General features: G+C 35.7%; 1 protein-coding gene across 3 annotated transcripts in view; it reads left to right on the top strand.

Annotated features, from left to right (window-relative positions):
* Positions 1-675, top strand: part of LOC145292872 (integrator complex subunit 12-like) — an 85,124-nt gene extending 84,449 nt beyond the window's left edge. For all 3 annotated transcript variants that reach the window (XM_080138987.1, XM_080138984.1, XM_080138985.1), the window contains one exon: positions 252-675. In XM_080138987.1, coding sequence (XP_079995113.1) covers positions 252-593 — 342 coding nt within the window. In that variant the 3' untranslated portion in view covers positions 594-675. The remainder of the gene's footprint in view (positions 1-251) is intronic.
* The last annotated feature ends 17,327 nt before the right edge of the window (positions 676-18,002 follow it).

Raw genomic sequence — 18,002 nt, 5'->3', positions numbered from 1 at the left:
TCTTCCTCAGTCTTATATAAGACTTCATTTTTTTCCACACATACACATATATATATAATGTTTAACTATTACCAGTTAATAAATTTGAAATATACATTTTGAAAAGTTTGTTCTCATATTGAATAAATGTTCTTTGACGAAGATATATAAAGATAAAAGTAATATTTTGAATAAATCAATGTACAAAACTTTTTGGAAGTTGTGATTTCTGACAAATTAACTTTGCTTTATGATACTATTATTTTTTGTAGATCCCTTCAAGCAGCTTGGCAGCAAAACCTTTGAGTGGTCTGGTCAGTCTTGCCGCTAATTTGTCAGGGAAGACCACATCTGACGTTCTATCCAAGTCTTCGCTGACCAAGTCCGAACAGACCAAGCACAGTTCATCGTCGAAGGAAAGCAAATCATCCTCTTCTAAAGCAGATTCGTCAGACAAGAGCTTGTTCGCTGCAGCACTCACCATGGGTTCCAAGAGCTCATCCAAATCAAAAACTTCCAGTGGCATACAAATGGCCAATGCTGATAAGCGCTTGCAGATGATGAAGAAGAAAGCCGCGGCCAAACTACAAGAAAAGCGAGCATTATTGAAATAACTTGTGGATGCACAATGATGTACAATTATTGTATGTTTTTAAGATTAACGATTAATAAAACAATCAAATACATCTTTGAAAACATTATTTTGTACGGTTCATATGAAATTTTAGAAAACTAATGTTAAAAAATATTTTAGTAAATAATTAAAATAATTTTTTTTTTTGTTTTTCATTTTTCTTAGACTTTAGGTGTAACTCCTACATATATAAGCACTTGAGTTTTGTGCTGAATGGTATCGGTAATGATGTTATGGCTTATATCCTGGGCAGTTTCAGGTTTTCCAAGATCATACTTCTCTCACGAAGCCGACCTCATCAGGTCTGATCAGACTCTGGTGCACCCTCCTTCTGTGGCATGTAATGTGACACTGACTTATATCTCTTCCCAGTCATGCTTTGTCCTCTGTATAGATGGGGTACACTTTGGATGAGTACATGTTGTTCAGATAAGGTGATTAAAACTGCGCTGTAGGAAACTCTTACCCCTCCCGCAAGAGACTACGTTTTCCTTTTATTTCCACAGTTAAATATGCCTGTAAATTATCGTTGTGAAGAAATAAATTTAATAACTAAAATTCGCATTCTGAAAAAAAATTAATGTACAAAGCTAACATTAAATGTATTTGTAAGTTTTTCAATGAAAGAAAAATAAAAAACTCAAATTAACATTCCCCTGCCGCAAAAGATTGAAATTAAGTATACGTGTAAACTACAGTTAAAATACATATTTATGCAGATATACATGTACATATATTTTGTTTCAAATTTGCTTATTGTAATTCCTGAAGATTCTTCCTCTCAATAAAAAAAAAAAAAAAAATGATGTTTAATGGAATTGCGTTTTGTTTAAAATATAAGTTTGGGTGTTAGAGAAAGAAAAAAATGAAAAAGCAAAAACTGAAGAAAAAAACAATAGTTGTGCACTTTTGGAACTGTGCTGGAATAATAATGTTATTATTTTGAAAGCCATTCTTAACATGGGGAAGAGAGGGTGTTTTGTAAGTATTCTGTGCTTCCACCTAACAATTTAATAAAAAAAAAAAGATATCGTAAAAACTTGAATTTAACCTGAAAAAACTATTTAAAAAATGGCGTGTTACCAAAAATGGATAAGCACTGAAAAAACATGTATGAAGCGAGAATTTTCCTGCCCGAAAAAAAGACACCTTATAAAAGGATAAGTCCAGTGTTATTGACATTTGTTGTCAATCTGAAATAGATATGTGTGTGAATGTTAAAAATATACACAAAACAAAGTTCTGATGTTTATTGTCCAGTTTGATGCCGGATCCTCTGTTAAGTATGATCAGATTTAAAGTACATAAATCATCTTTGAACACCACTGTTATTTAATCAGAAAAAAAAATATGTACTTTGTAACAATCGCAGAACTTTGAAAAACATCTTTTGACAGAGTCGCATTTCGATGTTGTCATTGAAATAGTTATAAACTCTTAGAATCTTTCTGTTTTTGTGACGACTGCAATAGCTTCGACCTTAACCTAACCCGACCCAACCTGATTTGAAGTAATATTCACCCTCCAAATATACCTTCTCCACATAAAATTCCTCATCCATTGTCATTGTCTTACACTTCTTGCACACAAACTCGTTATCATCTTCCAGTCATCTCACCTGTAACTCCACTACACTTGTTGTGTAAGCGATGCTTACGAATACTGCAAAAAATTGAATCATACCCAACTTCCTTCTCACAAATTGAGCAGGGGAACTTTGTAAACACGTGTTACATAGCATGTTTTGCTAATACATATGAATGGTAGGCGTGCAGTTGTTAGATGTTTGGCCAAGGGAAGAGTGAGAAAACAAAGAACTGAAAATATCTCTGGGCAGAGTCAGACCACCCTAGAGATATTCTCTTTGTTTGGAAAAACTAAGACCCTGGAAACTGGCAGGTATCACCTTCAGTTGATGTCTCCAGCAATGACCACTAAAGGTCAGAATCAGTCAATGGTGAAAAGATTTCAGGAGATGGACAGAGTGAAAGGTCAGTAAGAAGAGGAGGAAAAGACAATGGTAATTGAACATTTGGAGCAGACAGTTTTCTGGAGAGCTACTGAACAGTTCGGCTGCTGCTCTTCTCCGAGCAGGTTAGATCCTTTAGAGCTCTCAATAAAGGACTGCAATCATCAGGTAGCCCAATTGTCTTTGTGATCGAAACATGATCAACAACACAAGAGTAAATCAGTTAAGGTGTGTGTGTGTGTGATACCATTGAGAATCATAGAAGTAGGAATGATCCCCCTGATCTATTTTGGTCGTATCAGTCTCCGGCAATTTTCCTCTCGGCCTGATCTACTATCACCTGGCTTTGACTCCAATCTCTTTGATCTCCCTCGGAACAGCTCTTAACTGTTTAAGCATTCAATTAGACTCCCATCAAGTCTAAGTGCCCAACTCACTACTGTAAAGCCCCTTGCCAATCTTTAGTGGCATAAAACTCATTGTCAGTTCTAAAGTATCTACAAACCAAATCTAAATATGTCTACATCCATTGTTCCATGTTTTTTTTTTTGTTAGTCATTTGTCAGATTCTAATTTAAACCCTACCTGTAGCTCTCTTTTGTCTGCGTTAAGAAACAAATTCATATCTATTGTCTATTGATAAATCCTATTTCGTATTTCTTTTGGTACCTGCTAAGCCTACATCCTTTTCTCTCCTACTTCCTAGTACTTGGGAGGTCAGGGGGTCAACTATAATATCACACATGGATCCTATGTGCATTGGTTTAGTCAGGCTAGTATTTGATGCTGCAAGTTTGTCATTCAACTAAGTAGACAGGTGTGATACTGTTATGTAATAGGTAGAACAGAATAAATTATCTTATATCTATCTATCTAACTTTGTAGTTATTTATCTATCGATCTCGCTATCTATCCATCTCGATCTATCTAACTGGAGAGGTAGACAAGGGATGGATATGATGAATATTTATAAAACCTGTCAAAATATGAAAATCTCGATCATAGACAAAGTTTACTGGAAGTTCTAGTCAGCTGATCGGATCTACATGTGAGTTGCATGATCAGGTTAGCTGGAGATCATTGAAAAGTTGGAACTTGGGATTGAAGTAGAGTGGTTGGGCTTTACAGTTGTCTCTCCTCCCCTCTTGGGAGGGAGTGACGTTTCTCTCAATGTAGACTGCTAAGCTCACAAGCCCATTTTCATCTGTGCGACATCCTGGAAAGTGGAATAAAAACTAATATGAAAAGCAATCATCGTCTTGGAGTCAATGTGTTTTGTCCAAAAGGTTCCAGCCCCCTCCAGAACAATATGATGTCAGGATGGACCAGGTTCAGTGAGCAGAGAAGATAAAGGTATGTCGAAGATACGTATATGACCCACACGCACGCATATGAACATTAGATGATCACAAAACATGAAATGAGTTCAGAAAGTGAAGAACCACTAATAGACATTTAGTAACACATTTAGGATACGTCACAAACAAACACGAAACGTATACATCTGTTTACGTGAGTGTTGTTCATGTTAGATTATGCAAAATTTTGGTGCCGTTTTTGGTACACTATTATATAACGTGATACTATGAAGATGACCTAGGTCACTAAGTGCTGAGAGGGGGGGGCATAATAGACAAGTATGAAATGACTTACAATGAACAAAGAGTAGGAAATGCCAAACAATGAATCTAGGTATTTTTAGATTGGACAAATGACAACAGAAATCTACAGAACAGATAAAGAGAATCAATGACACTTGATGGGGGGTGGGGGGTGGAGATCAATGAGATGCCTAGAGAGGGAAGAGCAGCTTCCAGTTAGTTTGGGTAGGAGATTTGAGATCACGACGCCAGGTAGTCAGTTTATAGCTGAGAGTGGTTGACAATGCATGTACACTTTTTAGAGCTGACAACGAGACAGAAATCGAGAGAGAATTGCTGATGGAGGAACATAACACCGATAGAATACGGAGAAGACACACACTCACAATCCAACCATCAGATATCTGTGAAACATTGGTGTTGTGTTTTTCCTGTGTTTTATTTTAAATTTCTACTTGTGGACTGACATTGGTCCTCATCGACAGTCACCAGTGAGAAAATGACGATATAGCCATAAGATGTTGAATGAAAAATCCACATCACATAACGTTTGGGATCGGCAGTCTGTTGGTGGTCACACAGGTGAAACTTGTAATCTTCAAAAATAATGAAGTATCTATTATTTGTATATAAGCAGGATTTCTATTTTTTCTTGATATGAGAACTCTTTGTTACAGTGCTGACTGGATGGATCAACAAACAACCTTGGCCTGGACACAATATGTAGGATGATCACGACAGTGCACGAACGCACGCAAATACTCTCAACTCTTTTTTGAGTACCACACTCATTGATGATCACTTTAGTCTTGGTAATATTTATTCTGAGACTTTTCTTTTCCATTGCATTCCTCCAAGTCTTTAACTTAACAAGTAAGCTTTCGATTGTTTCACATGCAAGTACTAAATCATCATCGTACATCATCTCTTTCGAGCAAAGCCATACAGAACTTCCTAAGAAATTCTTCTTAGACACAAATCAATAGCAATGAACTTAGTACAGAACTCTAAAATGTTCTTTTACCTTTATATTAAAGTTGGTTTGTTTGCAAACTCTGGTAACTTGCATCCCACACTGACATGGATTCCTCAGGTAGTGACAAGGAAACTATTTAATCATCAAAAGCCATTGCTTTGTGAGTTCATATGAATTGCAGATGTTGCAGTTGTTAGATGTTTGGCTGAGGAAAGAAAGTTCATTGTTTAATGGAAATATACCACTGAGTTTAGCTTTGTGAGAGAAACAATGCCCAGAAACCAGCTGAATGTTATTTTCAGTGAACGTCTCCTCTGGACAACTGAACAAAGGCCTTTCAGTCAGTCAGACCCCAGAGGAGGAGGAGGAGAAGGAGTAGGAGGAAAAAAAGTGGGAGTTGAATGTTGAAAAGCAAGCAGTTGGTTCTGTTTAGTGCTACTGGACAGTAGAGTCAGTGTGTTTATCAGAGCATGGGTAGGTCCCTTGAGGGCTCTTGGCTAAAACACTGTAATGGGTCTTATGTGTGAGTTTTGTTGAGCAAAGATCTGCAGGTCCACCATTCAACCTTAATGAAGCGAATACCACTTATTCAAAACAATAAAAATTCTAAAATAGGATTGTTAATCAATGTTTGACGCTAACTGGGTTAAAAGATTGGACATAAAGGTCAATATATTTAGAGTTAGTTTATGGACAGTTTTAGGAGTGGCAGTCACTTTTGTGACAGTTTATGACAGTTAGGGATAGTTTACAGACAGTCTTGAGTTTGTGACAGTTGAGGACAGGTGAATGCAGAGTAGATTCAGATGAGCTGACATTAACTGATGAACATGGCCTATATTTTCTCTTGTGTTGTTTATTTCTTATAGTTGTGAACTCATGTTTGCCTCATTGGCAGTCACAAATGTGAGAGACGATGACATGGCCATTAGAAAAGATGAAAGAGAAGAAATCCATGGTGCACAGTGACGGAGTCGGCAATCGTTTCCGAGTGGGACAGCACATAGTTGCAGATTGCTATGAAAACTTTCAAAGGTTAAAATAAAGTCACTCAATTTGCTTTTTAGGAATTGGAGTAAGTTTTTTTTTTATGATAGAGCATCTGTGTTTGGAGTTTAAAAGTTTGCCAGACGCTGACGCTCACATTAAAAGGGTGTATTCAAAGCTATAGGGCTTTGTTCACAGCCTAATATAATGAAGCCATAATTTTGGTTGATAATATGATAAAGTGTATTTTTCAAAGATACCTTTTTGAGCACTTGCTGTGAAAATAACAATAAAGTAGGGACAGGATTGCAATGTCTTTTCTGGGAAAAAAGTGGTTGAAGGGTGAAGAAAAGAACATCACCTACTAGATTTCGAAACCATTTTTGAACTTTGTGAAGACAGGATAGAGTACTACAGGCAACTCCTCCTCAGATGTAGCAACAGTACTCCATTTTAAGGCGTATTTGGCCCTTATACATGTAGAGGCTTTTGTTGGAAGTGAAATACCTTCTGGAGCAATAGAATGACGCAACCATTTTTCCTGTGACCTTGACAACATAAGTAAGTCTTTCATTTCAGGTCAAGGCTGAAGATCAGTCCCAGGAGCTTGTCGAAACAGGGCATTTCTTTGAGACGAGAGCCATTCATGTGTGACGAAGTGGGGATCAGAGTGTTGGTAGTAAAAAGATAGAAGTTTGATTTTGGATGCATTGAAACTAATCAACCAACTTTTGCCCGATTGCACCACGTGCTCAAAGTTGAAGGAGGGAGCCTCTTAGAGTCCATGTTAAGCCATTGTTAACATGGGGGCAAAAAGAGGGTATTTCAACGTTACGCGTTGAAAGTTATTTTCGATTTAAAAAATATTTCTTGATTTAATGTATTTCATGCTTTCATTAAAACTTGTCATCTTCTGACAGCGTATTGGTTAATCGCTTCGGCATTTTTCGGCTGCTTATATAACTTGCCAGAAGATGCTGATGCAAATTTGCCGGAAACCGGATCGTATATTTATTAAGTACCAGTTGTTTAATGACTTTCAAGCTGAAACTCTTCAATTTTGGGCGTTGCAAGAATTCTGTCATTTACTTTTTTTGTTTTGTTTTTCTTTTATAAAAATTTACATTATTTTAAAACTGACTTGTCTTTCAATTGTCTTGAAAGTATTTTTCTCTCCTTTGTTCAAGTTTTTGTGCCATAAAAACGCACCATTATTCTTGTAAACACTACAATAGTCATAAACTCTTTAGTTTCTCAGTGGATTTTGATAAACAGAAAAAAACACATTTGTTTAAGTTATCATGTCAAATTTGACTTAATAAATGATTACGGGTGTGGCTACATTGTTTTTGTTGCCCTATGAAACTATGGCAATTAAAAACAATCACAACTGCGATATTTGGGGGTTTCATGTTTTTGATAATTCACACCAGTGTTTCGAAGTTATAGATTTGTGAGATTCTTCTATGTATTCTTAGTAAAACGAAAATCATTGCAGAAAATGAAAAACAAAATTTCTTTAAATACATCAACAAAATGATTTACTAAAGTGAAAGAAAGTTGGCCAGTGTCTGCATGAGGGAAATGAAGAGCTGAAAGTTCTTTAGGGAGTTGGGTTCGTGCTTTTCGGGCACTTCCCTAATAAAATAAATAATTCAACACAAGCTACTGAATAAACGAACAAACAACTTCGTAAAACTTAACAAGGAAAAGGTTTATTGAAGCAAGTCGGGATAAGATACCAAAAAGATATAACTAGGATAAAACTTGCCTGCCTTTGCCCGGTAGTTATTTCTAAGTAGAAATCGTCGATACCGTTGTAGGCAGAGAGAAAGAGTGAGGAAAGAGGTCCGCTCCCTTTTGCGTCTGGCTGGAAAAGGAAGAGTTTTTCTCGGCCGGAACGGAAGCAGTTAGAGTCCCTGCGCTATGCCTCTGATTGGTCAGTATGTGCCATATCGCACAGTCAGGGGGAGGCACTGACGCACAAGAAAAATAGTTCTATTTGTTTCAGCTCCAGAAATCTATCAGCAATTATCTACATCGTCAAGCAGAGACAAGAGGTAAAGAGAAGGGATGGCCCCTTCTGCTGATGATGATTACCATTAGTTCTTCAAGGGGACATGAAATTAATACGCCTTACAATCTGATTGGTCAGTGTGTAGCCATATAGCTTAGCAGGGAGATTTATTCATGCGAGAAAATAAGTCTTTATTTATGACTGCTGCAAAGTCAAATTCGAAGGTTTTTGAAAAAAACATACATAAGGAGGGAGTTGATGTTGGAGTAGTTTTGCTTACATTCTTTTTGTAAAATTTTTATTTTTCTAAAACATTTATTCAACCCCAAAGCAGGGCATATTGAGAACGTTAATTAAATATTTTAAAGCATCCATTAAACGACTAGAATTAAAAATCGAAAAACGTAGATATTGAAATACAGTTAATAGCCACGAATTCGATGAATAAACTCACCATGTCTAATTTATGTAATGCCGAGTTTAGTAATTGTCTGTATTTTTGAGATGAGGTGTTTTCATTGATTGAGATTGTCGGACTGACTTCCTCATCTTGGTTGTTATCGTCACAACGTTTCGGCCGTTTTGCCCTCCGGCCTTCATCAGGTGTTTTGTATCGAACGGGGGAACCGTTTGTTAGGAGTCTCGAACCCAACCCTTTATTATTATTATGGGGGTACCGTGTTCGGACTCCAGCTAGGAGATAAGAAAGGAAAGAAAATACTTTATTAAGAAGTTGAACTAAACACATTTACAAAAAAGTAGGTGTTTACTACAAGTCCATGTTAATGTAATATGCACACCCCTATGTTCCGTGTACCTTCTTTTATAGTTTTGACTTACCGGAAATTATATCATGCGAGTCACGTCACAACAGTAAGAATTACTGACTTTTAGATGAATTATGGATCAAAGCTATTTGAGAATGCATAATTTTTCGTAGAAATTGGAATGTGTTTAGATGAACTAACGCAGCATCACGTCCAATTTGTAGAGTGTGCGCGAGCCTTTTCTAGTCTCACACAAAAACATGCGTTCACATCTCTAGCCATATTTCTTGTCATATACATGCGCGCACACGTACACACACGTAGATATATTCACGTTCACGTACATACATTCACATTCACATTCACGTGCATATACACACACGCTAACGTACACACATGTACGCACACATACGCGCACACGTATGCACACATGGAAAACGTCACTTCCCCTTTAAAAGAAATCCACACATGCGCAAAAGACCACTGGAAACAACCATAAAAGCAAGAGCAATAAGCAGCTTCTTTCTTTTCGGACCAGCTTCCGACCTGAACAGTCGATGGACCAACCGCGCGCCCGTGCGCCTCACACCACCTGCTACTATGTGGGGTAAAGGCTAACAGATAGTAGGTACACTTTATACGCTTTCTCTCTCCATAAGCTGGATTGACTTTCTTTCTCTCTCTATACACAACTTGTGCCAGAGAACACCTCCGCGTATCTGACTGCTAACATGGCGCGCAGCTTAACTGATATCAACCCTCTCTCTCTTTCCATTTCTACATGCCGGACTGCCATTTCTCGTTTCTCTACTCCATTTCCTTTTCTTGCCACGCGCGAACAAACGTTAGTCACCCGAACGTGAGATGAACACGCATTTCCTTTTCTTTCTATACCACCAGTCCTCCAACAAACGATGGTGACACCCGAACGCGGACATGAACACGTGTTATACATAAAACATTCATTTTTCAGCAGAAAATAAACGACATGTTTATATTATCCAGCAATTTAGTTTTGTTTCCTTCTTTCCATTCGTTTCATTATTTTCTTTTGTAGCGAGTTAGGATATTTATATCCTGCCTCGAAACAAGTGACGTTTTCAAATGAGTTAACGCACCATATCCAATTTGTTGAGTGACGATTACTCTTCATCTCAGTGTTTTGTGATTTATCGAAGAAAAGATCACTTAGAAAAAAAATGATCCGATGTTTTTTTTTTTTAATACAAAAGGTAATCTTTTTTATATTTATAAAACGCATATCCAGTTAAAAGAAAGTCCTGTAGACTTACGTAAGATTCGAACTTGGGTATTGACATAATAAAGACAGCTGCAATAATAAGACCTTTTTGTTAACCAATCAGGTGCATCTATTAGCATACGAACGAACCTGAAAAATCACGACAACTTTTAATAGTATGTAGATTGTCCTGTAACAACTACATACTTAGTCGATTTAATTAACATAACAGAACACAGCAGTGTACATAAGTACCAGATTGAAATTAATTATACATACTATATTGATTATTTTATTTTGCAATGCACAGTAATACGGTTAAGTGTATTAGTTTAGCTAAGAAATTGATTCGAGTTTAAAGTGTACATTAAACAAAAAGAATAAGAAACGTATTTACTTTTCTGTATGCTTCTTGAATTTACTTGCTTAGTTATGCTTTTTTTTTAACTACGACAATATTTGAAGATTCACGAAAGATGTTTATTTCAATCAATCATCGTAGGGTCGAATGGATATGTATACGGGTGGAACGATCAAAGTTGACGCCTTGAAGAAAACAACACTACAGATTTATTTTAAAACTTTTATTAAAAACATCAAAAGATACATTACAATAATATAACAAAGCTACCATAAAAATAACATATTCCAACAATCTAAAAAACATATCACTAAAAAGATATATTACAACAATATAACAAAGCTACCATTAAAATAACACATTACAACAATGTAACAAAGCTACCATTAAAATAACACATTAAAACACTATATCAAAGATACCATTAAAAGATACATTACAAAAATATAACAAAGCTACCATTAAAAGAACACAATACAACAATATAACAAAGCTACCATTAAAATGACACATTACAACACTATATCAAAGATACCATTAAAAGATATATTACAACAATATAACGAAGCTACCATAAAAATAACAGATTACAACAATATAACAAAGCTAGCATTAAAATAACACAATACAAAAATATGACACATGTACCATTAAAATAACACATTACAACACTATATCAAAGATACCACTAAAAAGATGCATTACAACAATATAACAAAGCTACCATTAAAATAATACATTAAAACACTATATCAAAGATATCACTAAGTATACATTACAACAATATAACAAGCTACAATTAAAATAACAAATTACAAGACTATATCAAAGATACCACTAAAAAGATACATTACAACAATATGACAAAGCTAACTTAAAAATAACATATGAAAGCACTATATCAAGTTGTTATATCGTAGATTATATGAATAACAAGTCATTACTGGGGTTGTACAGAAAGGGTTTATTTAGGTAAAAAGGTACACACATTTCTAAGCGTCCATTGACAGCTTAGTACTAAATCCTGTCTCCCACGTGAGGAGAGTTTGCTTGTCTTTTTATAGACGTAACAGTCCATTAATTTGAGGGGTGTTGGATCAGTCCATTATATCACCTTCCTCCCAAGCTAAATTCTTCCCTAGAATTTCGCTTCATCATTTTTTTCTTTTCTGACTTTGTCCAAAAAATTCAGTTCTTTTTCTTTTTCTGTCACTTCTCCTTAAAATTTGCGTTTGCGAATTTTTGGATTTTGGAGAGTGACTTGTATTTTCAGTTACTGGTGCTTCCTTTTTTGGAGGCTCTATGTGAAAAATGTCATACAGTACTTCCATCGGTACTTCATTGTTTTTAACTATTTCAATATATCGGGGTCTGAGTTGGTTTATATGTTTTTTGTGGGAAAATGTCTGACCTTTTATAATGTAGACCATTCTTCCAATTCTTTTTGAGATTATGCCTTCTTCCCAAAAACTCTTCCCTGCCCGATAATTGTTGAAAAAAACTTTATCGCCGTCCTTGTATATCTTGTATCGTACATTATCTTTTACACATTTTTTTACTTTTTTACTCGGAATTAACCGGTCGAACACAGAGCGCACTTTTCTGGCAAACATTATTTCCGTTGGGGATAAATTTGCATTTGTATTCGGATTAGGCGTTATCCTGTACACTGCTAAAAATTTCTGAAGACTTTTTTCTTCAGTGTCGATGTTATCGTTCTTTTTTAACGCTCGTTTAAACGTATCGACAAATCTTTCAGCTTGTCCGTTAGATCGAGGGCTAAAAGTTGGTGTTGTGATATGTTCTATGGCCAGTGACTCACAGTAGATCTTAACAATTGTTTTTGGTACGCCAAAACGCCCAAACATCTCGTCCAACGCCTTTATTGTGTTTGCCGCTGTAGGATGTTTGAATTTAAAAATTTCTGGCCATTTCGACATGCTATCTACTATTACCAGGTAATAATATCCTTTTAGAGATCCTGCGTAATCTATATGGATCCGCGTCCATGGTATATCTGTTTTAGGCCAAGGTTGCGTCTTAGTGGGCGGCGCTTTTGCTGCTAGTTGGCAACCCTTACATAATTTTATCATTTTTCTATGTCCTGATCCATTCCAGGCAAGTACGTATATGCTCTCATTAGTGCTTTCATTCTGGAGATTCCAGGATTTCCCATGTGGAATTCTTTTAAAATTCTCTTCTGTAATACTTGAGGTATTACCACTCTATCTGCGTACATTAGAGTTTCATCGCACTTTGAAAATGGAAAAACTGTTAATCCTTTCCTCTTCTTTTCTTTTTGTCCCACTTGTTTTTTCATCTTGTTAATGTATTCATCTGTTCTTGCTGCTTTCTTTATTTCCTCAAGTGTTACCGGAAGTTCCCTAACAGTATTTATTAATATATCTGTTAGTTCATTTTCTTCTTTTAGTGCATCTATAACAGTTTCTTCAAGTAATTCAGTTTTATTTGGGATCAACCTGGACAAACCATCTGCGTGTGCAATTTTGCTGGATGCTAGGTGTTTCATTTTAAAATTGTAGTTTAACAGAATCATGCTCCATCTTTGTAACCTATTAGCCGTATGAGTAGGAACTCCTTTTTTGGAACCAAAAATCGATAACAAAGGTTTGTGGTCCGTTTCCAAGATAAAAAAATCTTCCATGGATGAACCTATGAAATTTCCTCATGGCATATACAATTGCCAGACCTTCTTTTTCTATCTGACTATAATTTTTTTCTGCGCGTAGCAAAACCCTTGAGGCATGAATAATTGGTTTAATCGATCCATCTTTGAGTCTGTGTAGTAGCACAGCACCTAAACCGTATTCGCTCGCATCTGCTGCTACAATTAATTCTTTTTTCGGATCGTATTGAGCTAGTGCTAAATCCGATAACAGACATTTTTTAATCTTTAGGAATGCTTCATCACATTCTTTTGTCCAGAGCCATTTTTTATTCTTTTTCAATAATTCGTTTAAAGGTGCTCTTAGTTCATGCATATTTGGGATATAAGAATTATAATAATCTGCTAGTCCCCAAAATGACTGTAGCTGCACTATATTTTCTGTATGCTTTGTATGCTACGGTTTTGCTTTCCTTTGTGGGAAAATTATGAGAATTAGCAGCGAACCGGATGTTAACGCATCCACCATGAGAGACAAAATGAAAAATCGTCTTTTGCACATGGTCTCACGCATCGCTTCCGCTTGGGAAGAAAAAAATAAGATAACCACAAAATAGTTATCGACCAATGGCAGAGCTCCGCGCCTAAAATAAACACCTCAAATATCACAGTCACTGGGAGCCGGTTTGCCACTATAAAACGAGGGATCTTAGGGAACCAGAGGAGAGAGGAGGAAAAAGAAGACGAAGACGCCGGGCTGCTAGCTGCTGATGAAAGAAGTCACTCGCTTTCCAGTTACAAGCCAGGACACGCATCACCGACAGCAGGATGACCGGCCTACCCTAACCACATTCATCGTCCAAAAGATAAGTTACGTTTACAAACATTCATTCCTTATCAATTCATACATACCTACAAACGTTTTACGAACATTCATTCCTTGTCAATTCATACATACCTACAAACATTTTACGAACATTCATTCCTTGTCAATTCATACATACCTACAAACGTTTTACGAACATTAATTCCTTGTCAATTCATGCATACCTACAAACATTTTACGAACATTCATTCCTTGTCAATTCATACATACCTACAAACATTTTACAAACATTCATTCCTTGTCAATTCATACATAACTACAAACGTTTTACGAACATTCATTCCTTGTTAAATCGTACATACCTGCAAACATTCTAAGAACATTTCACCGTAATACAAACTGTCAAATATCTCCATCGGACAATCCATTCTTCGTTAAATCACATTCCATCTTACGAACACTTTGCCTCTTCTAATACAAACTGTTAGTAGTAAATAAAATCGGCTCTCAACCTTCAATATTTGTCTGCCTTTAATTATATGGAGCCAGAATCTACATACTTCCAACGTTGTTCATTTCATGTATTTTTTGTTGTGACCTCTATGGCGTCCTTCCTACCCCTAATCCTTTCATAAAAACCGAGGCCATACCTTCATTGAATGATTTATGTTATGAAAATGATACATATGGACGTAAGGCTCACCGTATCGTATGAACATTACTTTTGGAAAATATCAAGTGGATCATAATAACAGCATGAAATCTCGTATCCAAGAATTACTTACAAAAGTTTCAGATTATTTTGCTCCACCCTGTATAAAAAGTGTGATTAAGGATGCTACCACCCACGTATGAACTGGAATGCGTCTGGAGTATCCGTCATATTTTAATTTGATAGTTCTTTACAGACACACCCTGGGAAATGTTTCATCTTCAATGTCGTCTAAATGTGTATTGGATCAAAAAAAAAAAAAAAAAAAAGAAAAAAACGTGGGCATTCATCTCAAAAAGAAACGAGCGAAATGTAATATCTATGACTTTGATAGAATGACAAAATAAAATGTCGAGTTTGTTCTGTCGAATATAACCTCATGTTCGCATGCGCAAACAAATGGTTTTACTACTGATTTTCTGTCGATTTATGTACGACTAATCTACGAACAATTGCTGCTGCTGCTGCTTGACTAGTTTAGTTATTCAAGCAAATTGTGACAACAGAAACTGATGATTCTAAAATCTTCAAAAATTATTTTTTTTTAACGTTTGGGGAAATATAAAGTTATAAGAATCAATTGAACCTTTAAAAAATTCAATAGTTTATTTTTGGTAAAAATCTTTTAAGGTTTTGCCAAAATAATTTCTCGATGTTTTAGATATTTCTCCTTAAGTCTGAAAAAAAAAATCAAAGAAAAAACTTGTTCATTGTTTTACAAAGATTTTAAACAAACAAACAAACAAACAAATAAATACCAATGCCCGCTGTATTATTTGGATTCTTCGGACTACTGTTCTCATCTTGAGTGCCATTTTCACAACATGTCGGCCGATGTAACCTCCGACCTTCTTCATGTGTATCTTATTGAACTCATAAATCTTTATGCCAAAACTCAGGAATCTGCACAAAATTTCGAACAACGGAACCCTTTATTTAATGTACGAGGGTAGCATATTCTCGTTCTGCCAGCACTGGCTTGATAGAAGCCATAAGTAATTCGCAATTGTATTTTGAGTGCCGCCTGTAGTGTGGATTGAACCTTCAACCTCCAGAAGAGTGTAACTTTATAACTGAATTTTATCAAGTAATATATTCACTACCCCACAGGTCTTTGCGGACAATAGCTTGAACAATCCAAATAACACGAATAATCATTCGTCATCTCAAAAAATCAAGAAACGTAACCATGACAATTCGTCTACATTAACATCGGTTATTTCTTATTCATTTTTTAGGCTTAAAAAGCGAGAGTTTATTTTTTTGCAAATGTCTTTCGACGTTTTTAGAATAAGTAGTTGTCCATCGTCACAGTTTGCTTGAATGGCGTGCATAGAGAAGCAGCAGGAGCAGTTATCATACCTCGTCGTATGTTAGTCATGCCTAAATCGGCCTGTGGCGTACCACAACTATTACTACTGCTGCTACTGTGGAAATACTTTTCCTCTTTTTCTTCCCAAATCAAGAACAGACACACGTGGCCTACTAGCAGTGTCAGAAATCGCCATTAAAATGCGTGATAAAAACTTGAATAATTCGACCTCCTATCTTTCGAAGCTTATAACCACTTGGAAAATGTAATTCAGACCCTAATTTTTTTTAATTAACGGAGCAACGACCAAAATTAAAAAAAAAATAACAGGTTTAATAGCAAATTATGCAATATTTGTTTTTTTAAATCGGTTTTCTTTTAAAAAAAATTAAAGAATATCAACGAATTTTAAGTTAACGAATATAAAATTATATATAAATTTAAAAAAATTACTTACCTATAAAAATACTATTCAATGGGTACTTCAATTCTTCATTGTTAAGAATTTATCCATATTTATATTTTTCATATTCCGTATCCTTTTTAAATGAAATACTTTTTTAAGCGAGTATTAAAAAATACTGCGACATGAGATGCTTCCCAACTGGAATAAAGGGAGACAAACGCCGCCTTTTCTTCAAGTTAAGAACTTCGGTGGCTTTAAGCGCCAGAATTAATCTCCCTTTCTATTGCTGGCTGTAAACAAAAGTTAGTAAATATGGGCCATTGTAACATGGAAAATGATCCCATATCACTCTACCGATTTTTGATTTATTTTTATACTCTTAAAGAAATACATGAGTTTTTAATTTAATATATTTTATTTCTTCTTTATCGAGTGATTTTTTTTTAAATATCTAAAAAAAATTAAATGAAATAGGAAAAATTATCGTAATTCTACGAAATTTTCTGGACAATATAATAAGATTATAAAGTTTCACACACACACACACACACACACACACACACACACACACACACACAAATATGCCACATTCAGCAAATAAGTAATACGTTTATATTTTCCTTTTTTTCTATCTGATTTAACTTAAAAAATAAAGCAATACTTATATTATTTAAATGGAATTCATTGAGATGAGTATTTTTTATTAATTTTTTATTCATTGCAGTCTATTATCCTCACCTTTTCTTAGTGGTTTCATGACGTTTCGGCCAACTATTCCTCTGGCCTTCATCAGGTGGTAACCGCGACAGATAGGAACTCTGAATCTCTTGATTGCATTCACTGCAATTACTGCCTTCTGTAGTTGGCCCGTGGCGCAGTTGATAGAGACGTTAAATCTCTACGGTTCCAGATGAGAATTGTCTGAAGATAGCGGTTTCAATCCTACCTAAAGCCGGCCAGAGGCTTACTTGGCTTGGATATTTAAAACTAGCTGGCAGCCCGATCGTACAATATGCTAAAACATGAAATTTCAATTTATGCAGATTGTGTATGTATTATTATAGAATCAATCCTCTATTGATTATTATATATTATGACGAATAATTTGCCTGGTGGACTAATTTGCAAAATAATGATAATAATAATAATTTTGATTTTGGTTATCAACGTCTCCCTGAAAAGAGATGGAATTCATTTTCAGAGAATTTTCCTCAATCCCGGCTCCAAAGATCAAGAGTTTTCCTAAGGATGTTGGTGGTACCTACAATAGCAGAGGTCTGAAGGCCACCTAAAACATCGAGGATTTGTAGTTTTTCAGTTGTCCTTCCAGACGATTTGATACTACTCCTAGCATACCAACTATGACCGGAATTATTTGTATTTTAACCCCACGTATAGGCTTTATCTCCAAGACCAATGTAGCATAAGTGTTCCCCTTCTCATTCTCCTTCTCTCTCACATTTCTGTCCCAGAGTGTTGAGAAGTTACAATCCGCTAGTTTTTTGAGACTTTGTCAATGACGACCAAATCCAGACGATTATGTTCCAATTGCTTGGTCGTTATGACACTTTTGTCCCACCATACCTCTA

This window comes from Euprymna scolopes, chromosome 14 (assembly GCF_053919585.1).
Source record: "Euprymna scolopes isolate OS-2025 chromosome 14, ASM5391958v1, whole genome shotgun sequence".
NCBI classification, from domain to species: Eukaryota; Metazoa; Mollusca; class Cephalopoda; order Sepiida; family Sepiolidae; genus Euprymna; species Euprymna scolopes.
Note: the sequence above shows the minus strand (reverse complement) of the source record. Positions and strands in the feature narration are given on the sequence as shown.